This window comes from Gobius niger (genome assembly GCF_951799975.1).
Source record: "Gobius niger genome assembly, chromosome: 9".
In the NCBI taxonomy this organism is placed as follows: domain Eukaryota; kingdom Metazoa; phylum Chordata; class Actinopteri; order Gobiiformes; family Gobiidae; genus Gobius; species Gobius niger.
In genome coordinates this window covers 15,248,634-15,272,027 of record NC_136860.1, presented here as the reverse complement: position 1 = coordinate 15,272,027, position 23,394 = coordinate 15,248,634, and the positions used below count along the sequence as shown (strand labels likewise).

Here is a 23,394-nt window from a genome sequence, read left to right as displayed (position 1 = left end):
CACATGCGCTCCTGACTGTGAGGGCTCCAGCCTCCGCGTCTGCGAACTGAAGAACACACCAGACATCAGAGGCTGCAACCTGCGCCCCCCTCAATCCGCTTCTTCTCACCGAAAAACTTGCCTATACTGCTGCACGACGGGATGGAGATGGATGCCAAGGAACTGGGCGCCCAGACCGAGCCTCTGGTGCCAGCGGTAAGCTTTACACTTTCATTACAATATGCAGTTACTGTGCGCGTAATTTGCTGGGTTAATTACAGGGCAATAACCGGCAGCCAAACATGTGCAGTAGCTATAGCTCGCGCGGGGGCTGATGGGACACCTGTGGAGATGTGTACACCTGCAGCTGACCAACACCCGTCCAGTTGTTTGGCTTTACGCACTTTATATACATTTCTAGTATTGGGGGGATTCATTCAACTCGACGTCCAAACTCGCCGAGGAAAAGACAGGTGAATCCCGCAACGATTCACCTGTCTTTTCCTCGGCGAGTTTAGTTTATCTTTTTATTATAATGAGCTGTGGGTCATGGCCGAAGGATGAGGCAGCAGAAAATAGGTCCCTCAACAGAATAGCAGAGTTAGAGATAAAGGATGTAGAGTAACTGTGGAGGCGTTTGGAGAGGAGTTTCTGCTCCATCACAGCAAATAAAGGAGGATGACTCTTGTGGCGCTTCCTCGGTTGTAAATAGAAATTGCCACGAGGTGTGTTGCAAGTAAAGTGTTTCAAAAAAAAGTATCTTTGCATTGCTGAGACAGTTTATCACGAGACATGTGTGCCATCGTGAATGTGCCATATAGGACTTCGATACTCAGCTGGAGAACTTGTTGCCATTTTGAGTATAGCTACTTGAAACTGATACTTAAAAACTTCTTACCACCCGCCTTAACCGAGTGCATTTTCTCCAGTTCTCCAGCTTTACCCAAATCTGAAAGCCTCTCGACTGGAGCTTGCAGCCTGTGGGCCAGTGTAGCGCCTCATTTGAAAGCTAAGACCGATAAAACGAAATGCGGCCAAATGGTGGGGGGGGGGGGGAAAGCACTGACAAGGCGACAAAAACGTGACAAAAATGCAACGAAAACGTGACAAAAACATGACAACAATGCGTCAAAAAAAAGCAATGATAACGTGACAACAGAAAAACGCAACAAAAACAGCTAAAACTAGAGGAAATGTGCTCGGTTAAGGCGGGGGTCAAGGGGTTGTATATCCAGATACTTGAAATCAGTATCAGGCATCAGTTGGAGTACATAGTGACATCACCCGCTCATGAAAAAGTGCACACGATACATAGTGAATCCAAATATCATTTATCGTTTATGTCTGATGCATTGCCATGAGCTTTCTGAACAAATGTATCTTTACTTTCAGGCTTGTTCCTTCTTTAAACGCAGAAGTATGGTAAGTGACTGCTCCTTTGACTTCAGCCCCTCTTCCTATTGTCTTTGTGTAACCTTAGCTAGTAGCTACAATCCAGTGACAGCTACACTGCGTAACATTTCACCCAATAGTCGAAAATAGTGTCTCCTCAGACCTGACTGTAAAGGTGGCTGGAGCGGGACATCTCCATCTTGTCTCCATGGAGATGTTCATTAAAGGAAGACAAATATGAGATTTAAATAGGTTAGATCCTCAATCAGATCCATTCTTAGATTATCCACTGGAAAATATAGCATTATCTGTGTCCAGCTGTTCATTAGGAGCATGTTTTGTATCGGTAACAGTATAATCCAAAATGTTAGGAAGTGTGCCTTTAAACTCTTCTCCCCCACCGTAACTGAGCACATTTTCTCCAGTTCGGCTTTACCCAAATCTAAAAGCTTCTCGAAAATAGTGTCAAAATGGCAACAGATATGAAACGAAAACGAGGATGAAAATGCAACAAAAGAATGACAAAATCGCAACCAAAAAAAAACAGCCAAAGAATAACACAATATACAAAAGAGCAACAGAAAAATGACAAAAAAGTAATAAATGCAACAACAAAGCCACAAAAAAACAACAAAGGAGTAACAGAAAAGTGACAAAAAAGTAATGAAAAGAAATTTCAAAAAAGTGACGACAACACAGCAACAATGCAAAGTCTTAAAGTCTTAGCTTTCAAATTGCTGGATTACACTGGCCTATAGGTTTTAAACTTTTAGATTTGGGTAAAGCTGAACTGGAGAAACTGCACTAGGTGAAGGCGGAGGTTAAAAGGTTATATTATTTGACATATACATGTGGCAGCTAGTGTTCTGCTATAGGGTCTGTGAATGGGCTGTTGCACGGCAACACAATGCCAGTTCAAGCTAGCTTCCTGTGCTCATCACTGTGTCCTGCTCTTTTTGTGTTCCTAAGGGGAAAGAGCTTTGTGAATATTAAACTCTACATGCAGCTGGCGGATAAACACTAACATGTCAAAACCTTCTGTTGGATGTACTGTGGCTCACTTCTGTGTACTAGTGTCCTGTACTGTATGTGTTTTCGTCTTGAAGCTAAAGCACAATAATTTGATGCATCTTAAACAATTTGAATTTACTGTTTAATCTTACAAAGGATAAAATCTGAATAAACACACATTTTACAACAGAGCACACAAACAACACACACAAACATATGCACTGATCATTCTGACCATTCCAAAAACCTAATATGTGCAAAAGCCACAAATCACTCTCCGTGGCAGCATCTGAACAAAGGCTTCCTCCATCACAGTAAGTTGTGGATCTCTGTTGATGATCAGGATAAGACGAGACGCCGGGTCCCCCCACCCGCCGATGATGATGTCACTGCAGTAATCTCTCTGGAGATGGCAGTGCCCATAGATGCTCAATCACGAATTACAGTGGTTTGAGTCACCAGGCACCAGCAGGCTCCCGCGTCTGCCAGCCATGGTGTGAAGCAGAGCCCAGCTTGGAGACTATGCAGCTTTCAGGCGAATTTGCAACGTACTAGGAGGAAAACGCTGATGTATTCGAACAGGTTGGAGGTGCCTTGGGGTCACAACCAACAGGTAGGATAAATCAGATTAGATATAAGCAGCTTTACATTGTTATACTTCAGGTTTGTAGTTTGCCTGTGTGTCTGCTTCTGCCTTTGCAAAAATAAATGTCTATGCTGGATGAGAAAAAGACAGCTCTCTCTAGCAAAGGATTGTGCCGTTAAACATTTTAAGTAGGGCACTAATGTGTTCTGAAGCAGGACGCGAATGTCTACTGCAAAAAAAAAAAACATTTAAGGGATTATTGTGCGTTTTGTGCCACTTAAAAAAGCTCACGCAGGAAGGATTTCAATTTTACCCCACAGCTACTGCCATCTGCACGGATAAGGTCCAAGTCTGCACCACCTCGCTCGTGTGTGTGTGTGTGTGTGTGTGTGTGTGTGGTGCCAGTCTTTCAGCGTGGTTCTAGCTGGGAGCTCTTTGCTGTTATGAGTAAAAGACAAATCGCTAATCCATTGCATCACGGTGTTGTTTCATTCCTATGTGGCACCATGAGAAGATGCTTGACTGTGTGCAGGACATGTAGGCTTTAAAAACAGAAGCTGGAGTCTGGAAGGAAAAGGCTGGTGATTCATTGTGGTTGTAATGCATGTGGGCATAATTACTAGCGATTGTCCCATTGATGTTATTAATAAATGCGACTGGTTTAATACCCTGCCAGTGGTTTGTCTGAAGAGATTATCAAGAGCCTTTGACCAGAGCAGCTGTGAACTGATGTGTCCCTTATTAACATAGTGCTTAGATGGTCAACTGCTGGTCAGCGTCATACAATCCATAGCATGACCAGTTATTACATGTCTTTTATTAACAACTCGTAAAGAAAGGTAGCTCAAATTGCCAAGAGATCATCTCATAACTAGTAGGAACATAGTTTAACTTGTTGCGAGATAGGCTTGTCACGTTAACAAAGTTTTTCCGATACAGTGGGAGGGGAAAAAGTATGTGAACCCTTTGGAATTTCTTACATTTCTGCCTAAATTGGTCATAAAATGTGGCCTGATCTTTATTTAAATCACAAGAATGAATAAACAGTGTCTGCTTAAACTAAAACCACCCAAACAATTGCATGTTGTCATATTTTTATTGTCCTTAAAGAGTAACTAAACACCAAATCCACTTTTTTTTTGCTGATAAACGGTCGAAATGGTTGTTGATTAGAGTTAGCTACATGTCCCAGTCAATATTTTGACATTTGGTGCAAACTTGTTCAAAATCTTACTTTTGTGTCTAAAACCGCAGGGTTAGCGCCTCTACTGGTTTCACGCAGCAACTACATTTGATATTTTGCGGTTGGAGGAGAGTGTGTCCACGGCGTCCAGAAAACGTCATCAGTTCTGCCCGTGGTTCTGCCTCTGTGCCTTTGTGGCCCCGCCCACACACGCTTCCGTCACGCAGCAACCAGGACACGCGTCGCGCACACACCGCCTGAGCTCATGAGTCAAACCAGTAGATGGCGCCCCTGCGATGCTCACACTTCGGCTGAGGTGGTTTAGAGAAACAAATCCCTTAGAAAAGCTACTGTGCGATGCTCTCTCTCTGTTCGCAGTCACTGACAGCGAGCGAGTCGTCTACCGGCGGCGATCTTTATTGATTTTTTTCTTCGTAGGATAGTCATGAGAGTGCACCAACTCTCCTACGAAAAAATAAACCTTGCGCACAGTGGTGACAGCGGTAACAGCAGTCTGTCAGTCCTGTCAGATCTAGGGGCTTGGTCTGAGACTGTCAACAGAGCAGACCCCGCCCACACACTCACCCCCCTCGTCTCCCCCAAAGCCTCCGAGACCACCCCTTTCTCAGCAATTTTTGACTTTACTTTGTGGGTGGGGAACGGCTCTGCCACGCCCGTTTAGTTACTCTTTAACATGTAAACATCACAGGACAGTGTGGAATAAGTAAGTGAACCCTTGGATTTAATAGATGGCTGACTCCTCATTGGCAGCAATAACTGCTTTCCTATCATTGCAGATTACGTTCACAACAATCAGGATGAATCTTTGACCATTCCTCTTTACAAAACTGCTGCAGTTCAGCAAGATTCCTGGGTTCACTTACTTATTCCACGCTGTCCTGTAAATGTTTACATGTTATGGCCACTAAAAAAAATTAAAACATGTAATCGTTTGGGTGGTATTAGTTTAAGCAGACACTGTTTACTCATTCTTGTGATTTAAATAAAGATCCAACCACATTTTATGACCAATTTAGGCATAAATGTGAGAAATTCCAAAGGGTTTTTGGAATTTTGTTGTCTTGTTTACACTTCGTCGTTCATTTATAGTACCCCCTACCTCGAGGATCTTGCCACTATTATTACAAAGTGACCAACTAAACTGAGATGATTCAGTGTTTAATAGTGTGTTGTGTTCAATATGAAACTAAAATACTTTCGAAATCAAGCCTTTTACTGCAAAACATCATTAGAACTAACTCTCCTCTGCAATTGTTATTGAAATTCTCCTCAGTTTAACTTTGTTTTTTAATCAAAAATAATTCCAAGTACCCCCAGGTCCCCGTACCCCTGGTTGGGAAACATTGCCTTAAATAACATAGAAGTTGCTATGAACCTTTTTGTTGCTTTATTTTTATTTGGGTCGCTTTTTCAGACTTTTTTGTTGCAGGTTCATCCTTGTTTTTCTTCTCGTTTTTGTCACTTTTTTGTTGCACCTTCATTGCTTTATTTGTCACATTTTTGCCACTTATTTTGTTGAGTTTTTGTCGCTGTTTCAGTTATCTTTTTGACTCTTTTTCATTGCTTTTTTGTCACGTTTTTGTTGCGTTTCTGTCACGTTTTTGCATTATTTTTTTTGCCGCTTTTTCTTCCCTGATGGCGCGGGCGTATTCCAAGATGCCAGGATTCATCACATTGTGAAAGAGTGGTTCAGGGAGCACGAGACAGCATTTTCAAACATGGACCGGCCGTAGCAGAGTCCGGATCTTAACCACCTTGTGAATCTTTGGGATGTGCTGGAGGAGGCTTTGCACAGTGGTCGCACTCTCCCATCATCATTAGAAGATGGTGATTATTATTATCTCTTGTAGCTTTTTGTCCCCCCACTTTTTTGTCAATTTTTGTTGTGTGTTTTCGTCACATTTGTGTTGTGTTATTAGTGCTTTTCTAGCACATTTTGTTGCTCTTTTTCTGCTTTTTTGTTGCTTTTTCATACTTGTTTCTGTCGCTATTTTGACACTTTTTTCAAGAAGCTTTGAGATTTTGGTTAAAGCCAAACTGGAGAAAACGCGCTCAGTTCAGGTGGGGGTTAAGCGGTTAAGCCCTTTTGTCTTGAGAAATCATTACTTGCAGGGGATAGTTTTATCTTCTATATGTGTTGTCAGACACGCTAACAGATTAGTGCAAACACTTATCCTTTTGTCCACCAGTAACACAATGACAACATCATGTCAGTGCACAGGCTGGATGTGTGAAAAACATGTGATTTACTGCAGTCTATATGTAACCACAGTGTGTGGCTGATGACTGTGAGATTAAACAGGATTAAAGCGCTGTAATCAATCGAAGAACGGCGTGACCTTTTCTATCGTGTTACTGCTCCTCCACTGGTTAAGAGAAACTATACCCTTTGCGTGTAGAGTGCTTCTATATATGGACTCTTCTGGAGCTGCCGTCAAACGGAACTTGCAATGGGAATGAATGGTCGCTATTAGAAATGTGGGTGGGTGCTGATGAACAATATCAGTCTGGTATCGGGAAAAACAAGGTTGAGGTAGTACTGGTATAGAAAAAAATAAGTATATATTTTTTTTACCAGGTACTGAAATTGGCAGGTACTGGAAAGAAATATAAAATCTTTATATTCAGGTTCGGATGCGGTTGGTCTTCAACATTTAAAAGAAAAAAAAAAGTGAAACACAAGTTAAAAAAAAAAAAAAGAAATGGGGGGGAAACATTTTGAAAATTTTCTGAAATAAACTTGGAAAAAAAAGGAAACATTTGGGGAAAATTGGAAAACAAAAACATAAGGGAAAAATGAAAAAAAAAATGGTAATACATTTTTGGGGAACATTTAAACTCTGGGGAAATTGGGGGGGGGGGGAATGGGAAAATCTGGAGCGAAATAGAAAAAAAAAAAAAGGAATAAATTTGTAGAAAAAAATGGGAAAAAACATGTTAAAAAAATGGGGGTGCTGTTATGCAAACGTGCAACAATTAGGGAAAATTTAGGATAAAAAAAAGGGAAATTTGGGGGAAAAAAGGGGGATTTTTTTTTTATGTGTGGAAAGTGTTTCCCCCTCCCTTTATGGGTTGTTTCCCCTCAAACAAATGATACAAATGCAAAAGAAATGAAATGGAAGAAAAAGGAATAGACCAACATTTTTGTTCTGTTTTATGGTTCTATATGACAAATTATATTTTGTATAGGTATAGAAAAAAACGGTATTTTCTGCCGAATATATTGTCTTCATGGGGTCTTGTTATCCTGTTGTTTTTCAAAGCTTGTCATTCAGCTGTTTTAGACGCTGTTGCAAGTTTATTTTTCTGGATTGTATTTGGACGCGCCGCACGTGCTAATAGTCCCCCTATTTAAGTTCCTGTTTTAAATGCGTGACGATTGTTTCCGAAGTGTGAAAACACCTGGTGACTTGCGATATTATGTTGGCGACTTGGCATTTCAGGATCTTAGCAAACTACGACTGCTCGTGTTTACATTGCAAAGGTGAGAGGAGATGTGTGGTGTTTTCATCCAGACTGGTGAAACAGAGACTAGTTTTTGTTTTTGCGGTTTCCTTCCTTCCCCCTTCCTCCTCCTCCTCCTCCTCGCATTCATTTTTGTGGTTATTGCATAAGTGTTCAGCGAGATTCACACCACAGAATGCTGCCTCTGTCTGTGAGCTGCACTAATCTTCATGTCCCGGTGCATTTGAGGAAATTAGCCTTGGTTTTGAATCGCTGACTCTTTAATACAGATCATGAGCCCCCGTTGGACCAGTTTGAAGCTGCATAACTCTCGCTTGAAAAGGCATTAACCTCATTGTCTGTCTGATAGTCATTGTTTTGCTTTTTGGTGCATAATCTCACAAAAGCTCAGAGATTTTTGTTCTGAACTTGCTAATATTATTACAAAATGTGAGTCTGCGATCTGAATACACCAGTAGACATTATGTGGAATATTGTCAAGCAGTGCCCGTCTGTTTTCAGCTTGAGTAGCTGTAACTCAGAAGTTGCACACCATCACCATGTACAGTTGTGCTAAAAGTTTACATACCCTGGAATATTTTTTTTATTTCACTCTTTTTAAATCATAATATAATCGAAACCGCCAAAATGACCCTGATCAAAAGTTTGCATGCCCCAGTTCTTACCACTGTGTATTGCCCCCTTTAACATCGATGACAGCTTTGGATTCTTTTGTGGTAGTTGTGGATGGGGCTCTATATTTCCTCGGATGGCAAAACTGGCCATTCTTTTTGGCAAAAAACCTCCAGTTCCAGTAAATTCCTGGACTATCTTGCATGAGCTGCACGTTTGAGAACTCCCCAGAGTGGCTCAATGATATTGAGGTCAGGAGACTGAGACAGCCACTCCAGAACCTTCACTTTATTCTGTTTTAGCCAATGAGAGGTCGACATGGCCTTGTGCTTCAGATCGATGTCATGTTAAAACGTCCAAGTGCATTAAGTGTATCGTATGACTATTGGGCCATTCACTACTTCATTGCTCATTGTTTGCTGTGAAGAATAGTCTTCTCTCTTCTTAAACAACCAACTCTTAAACCATTGATTGGTTGAAGGGTTGGGTTTATTGGGCATTTGTCCAATTTTCTATTTCACTGGGCAATCACAATTGTGATGTTGGCAATTGGTGTGATTTAGGTAATGCAATGTCCTCTATGAACAAACAAACAAACAAAAAAGCCTGTCTCCAAACAACGTTATTTAAACTGCTACAAACATGTTTATTCTTCAGTCTTCTCTAGATTTTTGTCCACAACAAATTATGCAGACATCCATGAAGTATAAGACAACTTGGGTATTTTAACACTATAATAATAATAATTTGATGGCTCATAAGAATATGGTTCCAGATTGGCGTCTTTTGCTAAGAAAGAGAATCTGACCAGTGCCATATATTAGCTGGGGAACAAATTTTGAACTAGTAGTTCAAAGTAGGTTATAAATCTATGTTTTGTTGCTGTAAAAGAAGAGCCCACTGAATGAAAGGGTTTTACAGATGACATGTGTAATTTGTAACCATGACAACTGCTCCACAGACATGTAATATATTTTCATCCACCATGTGTCTCATCTGCAAGAGAGCACCCCGTCAAGACACAGCTAATGAACTGGCCTCGTGTCCGTGTCTGTAATATTGTAGTATTAATGTGTTTTACGGTTGGGTCATAATGTTCATCCGTGCGTTTGTGTTTGCAGCGAAGTGACGATGAAGCAGTGGTCGACCACGGCGGGACGAGATCGCAGCAGGGCACCAACTTTGAGCAGGAAGACGTCGATGGTAAAGGCAGTAAAAAACAAACGCTCCGAGCGGGGAATAGCGTTGGGCGCAGAGTTTGCCCACGCTTTGTACGACTGTCCGTACAAACCAACGCTTTCCTCTTGACAGGACTTTTTTTTTTTTTCATATTTAAAAAAGAGAAGTTGGCGTGGGAGGCAGAGAGCGTGGGGGGAGCTTCATAAGTAATTCCACAGTTACAGAACACCGACAATCAAAACACAAACTGATTGTGAGAGTACTAGCTGCTCAGCTGTTTCCATTTTCTCACGAGGTTCACATATCTGCATGACAAGAACTGACTACGTGATTTACAAAGAATGCACGGACAAATCAAGCACTGAAAACATCCTGGATTCGCGACCGGAGTGGGTAATGTGAAACCTTCTTGTCCCGGGGCCCAGCAATGATGACACACTTGTGCTTTGCCAACACAGTAAAAATCTTTGGGAAATGGAAAAAATGAATGCATTCCCTTAGTTTGCAAAGACTTGAACAGACTTCAGAATTCAAAGCGTGAGACTTGGACTTGAGGCTGATGACTGAAGTGCCTGATGTCATTACTTGAGCAAGAGTATAGATACCACTTTCTTACACCATAGTATGTGACGTTTCGGGCCTCATGCCCTTCATCAGACAAGTAACAGGTTAAAGCAATGAAACAGAGCAGAACAGGGCATTGCTTCTCTTGCGCTGTAGCAGATTGACCATTTTATAAAACCGTGTTGGAGGCCTGGATGCATCAGGTGTTGCCGACCATTCACCAAAACATCCGTCGAAAATTGCAGAAGTAAACAATAACAACGATCGCTCGTATGTAAAGTTCAGGCAAATGAAGTATCCAGGCAAACACAATGCCGGTGGCAGCAGGTGGTGACGAGCCGCGTGGGTGTCCCCAGTCCTTAGACTCTCCGGCACGAAACTCAAAAACCCAGTGGGAGAAAAAAGAAACCTCAGGGAGAACCACAGAGGGAGAGATCCACTCCCATGGACAGACTGGTTATAGAGACCCAGGGCCAATGGGAGTCCCTCAGCAGACGGGCCAAGACCGCAGAACGTCCAGTCCTTGTTGGAGCTTCAGTTCTTCTTGTCCAATCCCTGTAGGTGGGGTTCCTCTGTTCCGCCATCTGAAACAGGGGCACTAAGGGGGAGTGGGACAGGGGACACCATGTGAATAGTAATGAGCAGACTTCCAAGTTTATTCTCCCAACTAGTTTATAGCTTCAACTACATAACCGTGCATTACAGTGTTAATTTTGACAACATATAGTCTTAGTCTTTTGACTAAAATGTTATTTAATTTTAGATTTAGTCTAAATTTTTTTTTTCAATTTTAGTCTAGTTTTAGTCGACTAAAATTGCATGTCAATTTAATCGACTACATTTAAGACTAATTTAGTCGACTTTGCATTTATAATATTCATGATAATCATATTTAATCAAGGTCCTCGACTTCATGGAGCTGCTTCCACATGAATGAAGCACAGACCTGTTCATTTGGCAGTGAATTTACATGATATGAGGCTCTTTCAGACGGTCAATAGAAGTTTGGATGATTTTAGTCTCTCCTTTTCATTTTTATTTAGTCTTATTTTAGTCGACTAAAATATCTGGACTTTTTAGTCATAGTTTTAGTCTCATGAGAAACTTTTGATTTAGTCTTAGTCCAATTTTAGGCGTCAAAAATATAACTTTGGCTAAAATTGAGACTAAATATTTCAGTCGACGAAATTAACACTGCTTGTATTACAGTGGATCCACGTACATTAAAAAAGCGTGATTAGAAAAGTGCGACATCTATCTGTATCTTTACATGTTTGGGCTTATAAACAGTCGACCTCACTGATGGCTTTACCTCCACAGGACACAGGACTCTGTATATCGGCGTGCACGTTCCCCTGGGCAGCACCAGACAGAGGAGCCACCGCAGGCACCGGCACCATGGAAGCCGACATCACAAGAGGCGCAGCATGGAGCGCGCCCCGACTCTGGTCGAGGGGCGGGAGTCTCCTGTCTTTGGTAACAGAACAGAGAATTGAAATATTATATCAAAAACACGCCTGGACTTGTGTCTCGAGCTGCTTGCGCATTTTCATCAGTGGCTGTTTTAGATCAATATTGCATTGACTAACCAACAAAGTGTACTGTAAGACTGTGACAAAGCTTGAGATTATTACCAAGTACCTGCAAAAAGCATAAAACCCCCTGTTAAATTTGTTTGCAGACACCCCATCCCAGCGAGTCCAGTTCCTGTTGGGCGTGGAAGACGAGGACGAAGAGCACACGCCTCATGACCTGTTCACAGAGATGGATGAAATCTGTGTGAAGGACGGGGAGGATGCGGACTGGAGAGAGAGCGCCCGGTAAAGCTTATTGTCATGATGTGGCACCTACAGGCGGAGTGACCTACATGTGTCGTCTGTCAACGCTGATTGAATGCAGTGGTCATGGAGCGATTCCACTTATGCTGATGAGCAGTGTTTCAGTATCAGTGTTTCAATCACATTTAGTATTTTGAATTCTTTTGCCATCAAGACAACAGTGTTAGGACATGCTATTTATAGTAGTTTTAGAAGTACCTTGGTGAAATTGTAATATATTTAAGTGCTCTAGATTAAAGTAAATTATTACTGCGTTTATGAAAAGCACTAGACCAATACACACACTTAAAAACATACTTATCATTATAAATGTACTCTGTTAATAGTACTGTGTTTAGTATTTATACATTTGTTATTTATACGTATGTAGCAGAAAACATGAAGCTGTTGGATTACAGTGGTCCCTCGCTTAACGCGGTTCACCTTTCACGGTCTCGCTGTTTCGCGGATTTATTTTTAGTACAATTTTGCATGCTTTTTTACAGCGTATGAATGCCGTGCATTGTGTTCTGAGTCCTGATTGGCTTGTCACAGAGTGAGCCCTCCTCTCGCTGCAGAGAGGATCTCTGTGGACCGTCATCACATCAGCGCACACACTGCAGAGTCACAGCAACACAGGCCAGGCATGAGCGGGTCCGACTCCACGTTTACTTTCTCTGCACTTTTCTGTAAAAATAAACATGTGGCGCTCGCCTGAACTAAACACTCGCCTTCTGAAGCCTGAAACTGCTACTGTTACCGTCAGGTTCAGGTACTTACCACTGGAGACAACGAGGGCCACCTCCACTTACCTCCCTACCTCCGTCCCCCTATTAACCTCTTACCACCCGCCTGGATCTCACAGCCTATAGGCCAGAGGAACGGCTCATTTGAAAGCTAAGGCCACAAAACTGATGTAAACATCCTTGCATTGTTGCCGTGTTGTTGTTTTTTCACGTTCTTTTTCATCTAATTGTTGCCTCTTTTTTGCTGAGTTTTTGTCACTTTTTTTGCCGCTCTTCTACAGCCTTTTTGAGCCTTTTTTTAATCGCGTTTTTGTATTTTTTCTCTCCCTTTTTTTGCTGCACTTTCATCACTGTGCGTTTTTGTCACATTTTTGCAGCACCTTCACCACTTTTTTGTCACTTTTCTTCTTGCTTTTGTTGCTATTTTGACGCTTTGTTGAAGAAGCTTTTAGACTTGGGTAAAGCCAAACTGGAGAAAATGTGCTCTGTGTGGGGGGTAAGAGGTTAAACAAATCACTGTGAGGTCATTGCTCTATTACAGGTCTATTGTTTTGAATGTATTTATTGTAGCACATGTTGAGAGTATGTCTGTGCATGTGCTGTTTTTATTGGGCCCATACTGACAATTACAGACAAATCTGATTGTATTTGATTTTGAAATGCTCTATTACAATCCTACTTTTTGTGTCATTAATGGATCACCAAACTTGAATGGCAAACGGATTGTAGAATCATCCAACATCTTTTTTTGCACCACTCCATCATCATCACAGTATTGAACATATTTTATTTACATCAAAACAGAAGAAGCAATTAAATGAGTAGAAGCAAGTCAAAAGCAGATATATGAAACTAAATGTTGGACGGGACGTGGCTGAGAGATTTGATTGCCGCTCGGACAGATGGCCCGCCTGTGTGCCGTCTGCTGGCCTCCACAGAAGCCATCTCAAACTTGTGTTGCAGGTGGCTCAAATTCGAGGAGGACGTGGAGGATGGCGGAGAACGCTGGAGTAAGCCCTACGTGGCCACGCTGTCCCTGCACAGCCTGTTCGAGCTGCGCAGTTGCATCATCAACGGCACCGTGCTCCTGGACATGAGGGCCAGCACCATAGAGGAGATCGCAGGTAAACACCAGCATACGTGAAAGGAAGTGTGGGGATGTGAAGAGGGATGTTACTGAGGTCATGTGCACTGTACCCAACAAATATTATACATTTTGATCAAATCAGTGATAATCAAATTAAAGTTAAAGTCTACATTTGCAGAATGTAGAGAGAGAGAGAGAGAGAGAGAGAGAGAGAGAGAGAGAGAGAGAGAGAGAGAGATTTCAAAAGTAAATATCAAGTTCCCCTTCTCTTCTCCTGACTGGACCTGAAAGCCACTTCTAGTTTGAAAAATGAGGAGAGAGAGAGAGAGAGAGGGAGAGAGAGAGAGAGAGAGGGAGAGAGAAAGAGAAAGAGAGAGAGGGTGAGAGAAAAAGAGAGGGACGAGCAAAAGGGAGCGAGAGAGGAAAGAGATCAGGGAGAGAGAGGGAGAGAGAGAGAAAGCGAGAGAGAGAGAAAAAGAGGGACAGAGGGAGAGAGGGAGAGAGAGAGAGGGAGAGGGAGAGAGAAAAAGAGAGGACGAGCAAAAGGGAGCGACAGAGGAAAGAGATCAGAGAGAGAGAGGGAGAGAGAGTGAAAGCGAGAGAGAGAGAGAGAGAGAGAAAAAGAGGGACAGAGAGAGGGAGAGAGAAAGAGAGAGAGGGAGAGAGAGAGAAAAAGAGAGGGACGAGCAAAAGGAGCGAGAGATTTGATTTTTAACCAAACCTTTATTAACAGCTTCCATGTTCACACTCCCACCTCGTGCTAATTACAAAAATTTACAACAAATACAGAGTGCACACAAAGTTATTTAAAAAAAGGTCCAAAACAAAGCTGTCCTGCCCTGACTGAGGCTAGAACCCCCCCCAGCCCCCAACTGTCCCCGAACTCCTCCAGCCAAGGGAGCGAGAGAGGAAAGAGATCAGGGAGAGAGAGGGAGAGAGAGAGAAAGCGAGAGAGAGAGAAAAAGTGAGAGAGAGAGATGTTGAGAGAGAAAAAGAAAAAGAGAAGGATGGGATGAGCGAGGGAGAGGGAGAGAGAGATGGGGAGAAAGAGAAAGAGAGAGATGGGGAGAGCGAGGGAGACGGAGAGAGAGATGGGGAGAGAGAGAAAGAGAAAGACAGAGATGGGGAGAGCGAGGGAGAGGGAGAGAGAGATGGGGAGAGAGAGAAAGAAAAAGAGAAAGAGAGAGATGGGGACAGCGAGGGAGAGGGAGAGAGAGATGGGGAGAGAGAGAAAGAGAAAGAGAGAGATGGGGAGAGCGAGGGAGAGGGAGAGAGAGAAAGAAAAAGAGAAAGAGAGAGATGGGGAGAGCGAGGGAGAGGGAGAGAGAGATGGGGAGAGAGAGAAAGAAAGAGAGAAAGAGAGAGATGGGGAGAGCGAGGGAGAGGGAGAGAGAGATGGGGAGAGAGAGAAAGGAAAAGAGAAAGAGAGAGATGGGGACAGCGAGGGAGAGGGAGAGAGAGATGGGGAGAGAGAGAAAGAGAAAGAGAGAGATGGGGAGAGCGAGGGAGAGGGAGAGAGATGGGGATAGAGTAACCTGACAAACTTGAAATTACAGGACAGGTGGACAATTATATGTAATCTATTAAATTGGTAAAACATTTAATCCCATCACTTCAAATCGTGGTATATTTTCAAAGTCAGCCTCGTTGTCAGTTTTAGCTTGTTAGTTTTAATTTTTTTTCTCCACTTGTTTGCAAATGCTGAAAACAAGAAAAAATAGATTGCACGCTCAAAAGGAGTTGGCTGAAGTTACGCCGACCAACCCCTGACCTTTGAACAAAACACAAAGCTGCAGTTTGTGCTTCCATACACAAACGAGCTCGGCCTGTTAGAAAACAAGGGTTGCTTTGAACTTTGAATGAAGCTATAGAGCTATTTCAAACCTGTTCATAGTTTTCATGTGTCACTATTATCTTGAAGGGAGAACTTAAATGAGACCTTTTGGTTAGCGTCGAGGAATGAGAGAAAACTATAAATACTGTGCTGTGCCTGTGATGCTTAGACTCTTGGCTCTTATATGGTATCTGTTGAAATAAACCCACACACACTCGTAGTTGTAGTTATCAGCTACTACTCTGAGCGAATGAACTTGTTGCCATGTCATACATTACCCATAACTCCCTGTGGTTCTCTGTTAGACATGGTTTTGGACCACCAGGAGCTGTACGCACCGCTGGGAGATGAACTCCGGATGAAAGTGCGAGACACACTCCTGAAGCAGCACCACCATCAGAGGAAGAAAGCTCTGGCGAACCGCTTACCCATCGTACGCTCCCTCGCAGACATGGGGCGCCGGGCCTCGGATCTTCATCTCGACAAGAACGGTAAAACTTGATGTAGAGTGACTTTTTGTGTGGGTGACGGCTACACTAATCCTACATTGTTGTTTGTTTGTTTGTTTGTTCTTGCTTTTTAGTGACTCACTGTGGTGTTTTGCAGGTCAGTTGACAGCGTCTCAGTCCCAGTTGTCGGCCCCCGATGGGAAAGGTGATGTCAGTCGAGAGAACAGCTGTTTGGACCTGAGCAAGGTGTAGTTTACTGTCCGCGGGATCAGACAGTTTTCAGACCTGATTATTTCTGCTTTTGTGTGTAGCAGTCATAAAACCATTCCACTGGGATCCATTCCATTGCTTTCATTTATAGTTTTTGAACGTCATTTTAAGTCTGATGAATTGAACTAACCGGATCCTGTTGACTTCAATGCCAGAAACGTTAAAGGAATAGGCCACCGTTTTTACATACTGAGATATGTTCTTACCTTAGCTTTGACGAGTTCTTTAGTACCTGTCTGGTCTTCACCCATGCCTTCTATCACGTAAACACAGCGCAGACGGCGTTAGCATTTAGCCTCTCCCTCTCTCCTCTATAGCTCCAAAACAGGTCAAGATAGAAGCTACCAAGCTCTTCCACGTTTTCCCTATTTAAATATGGTTACGTGAAGTGTTCCACTACAAAGTATAATTACACAAAATTAAACAATGTGGATTTTCTAAGCGGATAAAAGGGGGAACTATATTGTAAGGCGTAGTTATACCAGGAGTAGTTTGGATGCACAGTAAAGTGAAGATTACTGCGCGGATTTCGAACTACTCCTGGTATTATTACGCCTTACAATATAGTTCCCCCTTTTATCCGCTTAGAAAATCCACATTGTTTAATTTTGTGTAATTATACTTTGTAGTGTAACACTTCACGTAACCATATTTAAATAGGGAAAACGTGGAAGAGCTTGGCAGCTTCTATCTTGACCTGTTTTGGAGCTATAGAGGAGAGAGGGAGAGGCTAAATGCTAACACCGTCTACGCTGTGTTTACGTGACTGAAGGCACGGGTGAAGATCAGACAGGTCCTAAAGAACTCGTCAAAGCTACAGTAGGGGGTCTGACTGTGTCCTAAGATCTAACAGATGGTTCACATAACCATGCGCAGGTGTTTCAAATGTGATTTTAAATGCTATTTTTCTTTTTTTTAATCATTAAAGGTGCATTGTGCAACTTTTTATGTGAAAATAAAGTTGGTATTTGTTTGTGTTTGACCTTGTAGTGACTCAGTGGCTGTGTGAGTGGTCAGCATGGCGCCTTTACTTCCAATCACAGTGGTCTCTACAGCGCTCCAGGATCAATAGTTTTGTTGGTTTTCTGGTGAGAGGGTCCGTCAGCAGTGAAACCTTTTCAAACAATTGATTCTGGAGCGTCCTAGAGACCACTGTGATGGAAAGTAAATGCGCCATGCTGAACACTCACACAGGCTCCGGGTCACTACAAGGTCAAATACACACAAATATCAACTATTTCTTTCTCATAAAAAGTTGTGTAATGCACCTATAATAGACACTGTGCGTCTAATTATACAGTTTGTATATTTTTGCTCAAGAATTAGCTGGAAAGTTGTTGTCAGCATTATTATTATTGTTCGCTACAGTGACTCTGAAAAATGACCTTGAAAACTGTGTTCAGTGCTTATAAACTTACCCTTCTGGAGAATTGGTTTGTTTGGCTTGGTATGTTTGCCTGCGGAAAGTAAAAAAAATGACTATAATAACTATTTAAATGTTGACAAACAATGAAAGCAAAGTAAAAATTCGGTTTAGCGCCTTTAACTGTCAACCTTAAAATAATAGAAACATACAAACAAACCTGTATGTACTGTATGCTTGGTAACCCACAGTATTCATTCTTTTTACTCTTTCACATTCACATCAGAAATATACATAATGATTCTTCTGACAGTCATTGGGGATTTAATAACCATCTGAAATCGAGGCTGGATTAGGATCAGAACAGTACTCAGTAATATTTATCACAGATCTGTGTGATAATCCACAGAACAAAGACAGAACCATTTGTATAATCTATATTCAGCCCATGGTTTTATCTGTGCAGGTTTAATGTCAGGTTTTTTTTTTTTCCATTTACATATTGATCTCGCCTTTATTTTAAGAATGAACTTAATGAACCACCACACCCATCACAGAGGTGCTTCTAAGTTGTAATAATAAAGTATAAAATGTATGGAATATTTCAAGATACTGTATTATGATACGATATTATGATTAACATTATTTAGGACATAGCATTTCTCTATCATGATATAATTAGGAGGAAACGTACAAAAGAATTCAGTCCTAATTTCTGAGCATCAAACACAGTTTAAATATATCTAAAAATGGTACTTTACTACACATACAGTATCCCAAACATTGGCAAACATGCATGTATGAAACAGAACACAACTAGGCAAAGGTTTTCCAGGAGAAAGAATCCATCTTGATCTCTGATGCGATTACCACACATCTGTATTGTACAAAGATAGAAGATGATGTATTTGTAATTGTGAAGCAGCAGCTGCGTTTTTGCAAGTCATGGCCTCGCAGCGTATGAGTCTGAACAGTTGTGTTTGCGGGGAACAAACAACGCTCCTGTCAAGATTTGTCCAGTCCTACATAATTATCACTGCAAAATTAACACTTGCTCATGTCCAGGAGCCGCTGCACAATGTGCGTCAGTGAGGGGACCACAGCCGCATAAGAGGATCTGTCCACGCGGATTTTAAAAAGAACTGTTACTGCTGATGCATTATGTTTTTAAACTTATGCAACAGGTCAAAGTGGCCAGCCTTTTTCATAACAATGCTTCACTATGTGGGTTGTTTGAGTGATGAGGTATTTTTAGGTTTGGGTTGTTGTGATATTTGAAAAAGAGGAAATGGACGGGATAGTCTGTTTTACCACAGCAACTTTAAACAACACAAAGATAAGATGGAACATTTTATTGCACAAATAAAAGGTTTATTGTCTAGCATTTACAGTACTTTCCTTTGGACACTATGATGGGCTAAAAGTAAAGTAATCTAGACTCTAGACTATAAATTCATGTTGCAAATTGTACTTCTCTAATTCTTTTATAATCATACCTTGGCAGACAAAAGTGAGTACACCGTTTTTCTGCCTAAATGGGTTATGAAATGTGGTCTGATCTTCATCAAAATCACAAGAATGAGCAACCAGTGTCTGCTTTAACCAATACCACCCAAACATTTACCTTTTATCATATTTTTATTGGCCATAACATGTAAACATTCACAGGACAGCGTAGAATAAGTGAGTACACCCTTACATTCTGTGGCTGGTTGATCCTCCTTTGGCAGCGATCACTTCATCCAGACGTTTCCTGTAGTTGCAGATTAGACGTCCACAACGATCAGGATGAATCTTGGACCGTTCCTCTTAACCAAAATGTTGCAGTTCAGCAAGATTCCTGGAATGTAGAGTGTAAATCGCTGTCTTGAGGTCATGCACAGCATCTCAAATCATCAGAAATTGAAGAAATTCCCAAACGGTGCACTCACTTTTTCCTCCCACTGTATCATAAGCTTAAAAAAGGGGTAAAATAAGATAACTTGCATTTTTACAGTTGTTGTTCCACCAAACTTTATGCAGAAGTGTGAGGGAAACAGATTTATTTCAAACAGTTATCATACAACACAGGATGTCCTGATTTGGGACTAATGTTTCCTGAAAGTTTCATCATGATCCTTTTGCACCATTGTCCTGTCAAACCAAGCAATGCAGGAGGAGATTATGTGAAAGGAGTTCTAGTCTATACTCACTAAACTACTTATGGTCATCATCAAAATCACAATGTATCTTGATGCAATTTTCTGCCATGTACTGGGATGGCAAATTGATTATTTCAAAATTCAACTCAATTTACGGTGCACATTCTGGACACACACAGGAGCAGCAGTTATTTATCCTAAATAACTGCTGTGATTATATTTACTACATGTTCAGTAGATATGCATTCATTTTACACTTGTCATATTCCTCAATAATGTTTCATAATTCAGTCATACTATGTGACTTTTAGCTTTATGTTGAAAACGTCCTCTCAAATGAGATGCAGATATTAAACTAATAAAGTGAGCCATTGGTCCTTTCATGTATGTTGTTGAATCATGTTTATGAAACAATATGATGTTTTGTGTCTTTATTTTGTCCAGATACACTTTATGAAGAAGATTCCCGTTGGTGCTGAGGCCTGTAATGTGCTGGTGGGAGAGCTGGACTTTTTGAGCAAACCGGTGGTGGCGTTTGTCCGACTGAGCCCCGCGGTTCTGCTCGTGGGAATGACAGAGGTCCCTATTGCTACAAGGTGATTGCTTAACTTCTTACATCTTGCATCTTTTTTTATTCATATGCATAATGTAGTTTTGATTTGTTTTTTGCAGGTTTCTATTTATTCTTTTGGGTCCCATCGCGAGAGGACCCCAGTATCGGGAGATTGGCCGGTCCATTGGAACGCTCATGACAGACGAGGTACAGGTTTACTGGATATTTTGTTGTTGTATTGTTTGCGAATACTGCATAGTGATAAAGATATTTCCAAATACACATTTTTATTTAATCTTTCCATTTCCAAAATGACATACAGTATGTATTATGTATCACCTCAGGTTTTCAGCGATGTTGCCTACAAAGCGAAAGACCGGAACGACCTAATCGCTGGGATTGATGAGTTCCTCGACCAAGTAACAGTGCTGCCCCCGGGAGAGTGGGACCCTTCTATACGTATTGAGCCGCCAAAAAATGTCCCTTCTCAGGTCAGATGAGAACACATTCTAATGCAGATTTACGTAAAATAGCTAAAACTTACAGGAGGGTTTTTTTTATTAACAGGAGAACAGGAAAAAAAGCAATAATTTAGCCAATGGCTTAGCAGAAGAAGAGGAAGATGACGGTCATGGGGGTTCTGAACTGCAGCGGACTGGAAGGTGGGTACAGTATACAGTATGCCTTTGTGTTTATTCTTAGCCAGTTAACTCACTTTTTTCCCCTTTTGAATAGTCGTAGGTGCTCAAAAAAGTAAAGGGAGAAATGTAGAAACCTTTATTAAGTTCTGTATAAAATGTTATGTGAGTATTGTAATGACAAATAACGTTTGATCTAGTGGTTCCATATCGGTCCCATTTCCCAACAAAGTGCACTACTGTCTGGTGTGGGCCCCGCTATTCCTGGGTAAACTTGCTTGCTATAGTCAGAAAGTGGTTTCTATGGAAACCGCCTGCCTCCAGATCTCTATTATCAGCTCTACTTTTCCATCATGGAGACATCTCACACTCATCTGAGCTCAAGGAGTGCAGCACCGAGAGGCCATCAGGAAAAAACGCCCCAACAAGTTATACAAACTCAAACACATAAAGTAGTCAAGTTGAAGTGAGAACTCCGTGCCGCTTCATTACAAAACCTGTTTCTTTCAATACTTTATTTTGTCATTTTTAATCATTCTTATCAAAAAGCTCGCAATATAATCACTCATAAACCCACCCCCACATATTTCAGAAAGTAGAGCTGAATGTGTCAAACCTCTGGTAGATTTCTGGCACATGACCTTTATCTGTTATGGACGCCATTTTGACGACATCTGTAGTTTCAAATTGAGGTGGAGGCTTCTTTTTGAATTCTAGTTTGGACTCTGCCTTTTCATTTAAAAAGTGCAGATGTTTGGATCCAGTTCATGTCGGGTGACCAGATTTCCCAACGCAAAATTCGGGACAGGGGTTCAAAATCTTAACCATCTTTTCAGTGGTATTGGTTAAATCTAGTGGGACGTTGGACAAAGGACTCAAAACTGGTACTGGGACATCTGGTCACCCTCAGTTCATGGCAAATGTACCTGTAATTTCTGAGACTACATCTACATCTAAATGGAGCAGAACTGACCTTAAAGTTCAATGTCTCTGGCTTTTTGGGTCCATAAGAGAGTTTGTGAACCCAATCTGCAACAAAAATCCATAATCTTTTGGGCAAAAAGGAAATGCTGCCAAATCCTTAGACCGAAGGTGTTTCTTAGGCGGTAACAAACCTCCTTATTGGCTGAAGACAGATACAGTGGTACTTAAAAAGATGTAAAGTAGAATGAAACCACCTGTACATTTGCACAGAACCCTGTCCTCCATCCAAGGGCATAGCGTTTGGTTGAATTTTGGGGGGGAGAGTAAAGCCCTTTTTGGGGGTCTCTCTAACCAAATACATGCAATTTCCTGCATTCTGGTGCATTTTAATAAGTAAAAATTCTTGAATAAATTTGCTGGTACAATAATCTTGCAACAGTGCGTAAGTATTAAACAAACTGTATTTCTTAACTTTTTATTTATTTCATGTTGCAACAAATAAAGTACTACAAATAAACTCCACTATCCCCCACATATTTTACGCATTTGCCTCCATCTGACATTACGACATCAAATTAAGTCGAGAACACAACCTATTCTTCACTGCCCTCCATAGAAGTAAAAAGCAGCAGCGGCGTTTGATCCCAATATATGCGGCCAGTTAGCAAGCTGGCTAGTTTCAGCGTTCATTTCAATGGGGAGAGAGCGCTCAATCCAAACAGGTCCTGGAAACCTCAGTTTCAAACTATGTGTTATTCATAATGTCAGGGAACACTCCTTTGCAACTCGCTTACAATTTGTTAATGACTGTTTTCTGTTTGCCAGGTGGTTCGGCGGTCTCATCCTGGACATTAAGCGGAAGATCCCCCACTACCTGTCCGAATACACAGATGCGTTCAGCCTGCAGTGCGTGGCTTCCTTCCTGTTCCTGTACTGCGCCTGCATGTCCCCGGTCATCACTTTCGGGGGCTTGCTGGGCGAAGCCACGGAAGGACGCATAGTAAATACACTCTTTGTTTGTGGCTGTATTTCCGATTGGCTCTCTTAAACAGGAGGTGGAGGTGATTTTCTGTTCTCCGCTTCTGTTGTCAGAGTGCCATTGAGTCACTGTTTGGAGCCTCTCTCACTGGAATCGCCTACTCGCTCTTCGCCGGGCAGCCCCTCACTATTCTAGGCAGCACGGGACCGGTGCTCGTGTTTGAAAAGATACTCTTCAAATTTTGCAAGTATGTGTTAATCTTACCATATTCTAAATGCATTTACATTTGCAGTAAAACATTTTCTTTGCAAGGGTTATTACCAAATGTTAGACTCTGCATCCAACTTAAGCTCTCACTATAGATGTGTTTCTTTCAGTACCTGCCCACGCTGAAGCCCACTCTGGTTCCTGTTGTCAGACTTGTCAGAGGGGGAAAACAATAACAGTTTCAAAGAAAGATGGAGGCTAAGCAGCTGTGTGGTCACCGAGAACATAAAGCACACCATTTTAGACTTTCCAACTGAAACCTATTAAAACAAATAGTTATAGTAGCGTTTTGCTATGTTATTTTATTGTATTTTGCTGATTAATCTCCGTGCTT

At 41.7% G+C, this 23,394-nt stretch overlaps 1 protein-coding gene across 1 annotated transcript in view; it reads left to right on the top strand.

Moving 5' to 3' along the window:
* The window catches only part of slc4a10b (solute carrier family 4 member 10b), a gene marked incomplete at its 3' end in the record, with an annotated part of 32,937 nt that continues 9,543 nt past the window's right edge, over positions 1-23,394 (top strand). Inside the window, exons 1-14 of the mRNA XM_079563773.1 lie at positions 1-195; positions 1,372-1,401; positions 9,371-9,452; positions 11,313-11,468; positions 11,674-11,812; positions 13,519-13,679; positions 15,782-15,967; positions 16,083-16,171; positions 20,144-20,295; positions 20,372-20,459; positions 20,597-20,743; positions 20,820-20,914; positions 22,640-22,814; positions 22,907-23,040. Coding sequence (XP_079419899.1) covers positions 142-195; positions 1,372-1,401; positions 9,371-9,452; positions 11,313-11,468; positions 11,674-11,812; positions 13,519-13,679; positions 15,782-15,967; positions 16,083-16,171; positions 20,144-20,295; positions 20,372-20,459; positions 20,597-20,743; positions 20,820-20,914; positions 22,640-22,814; positions 22,907-23,040 — 1,688 coding nt within the window. The 5' untranslated portion in view covers positions 1-141. The remainder of the gene's footprint in view (positions 196-1,371; positions 1,402-9,370; positions 9,453-11,312; positions 11,469-11,673; positions 11,813-13,518; positions 13,680-15,781; positions 15,968-16,082; positions 16,172-20,143; positions 20,296-20,371; positions 20,460-20,596; positions 20,744-20,819; positions 20,915-22,639; positions 22,815-22,906; positions 23,041-23,394) is intronic.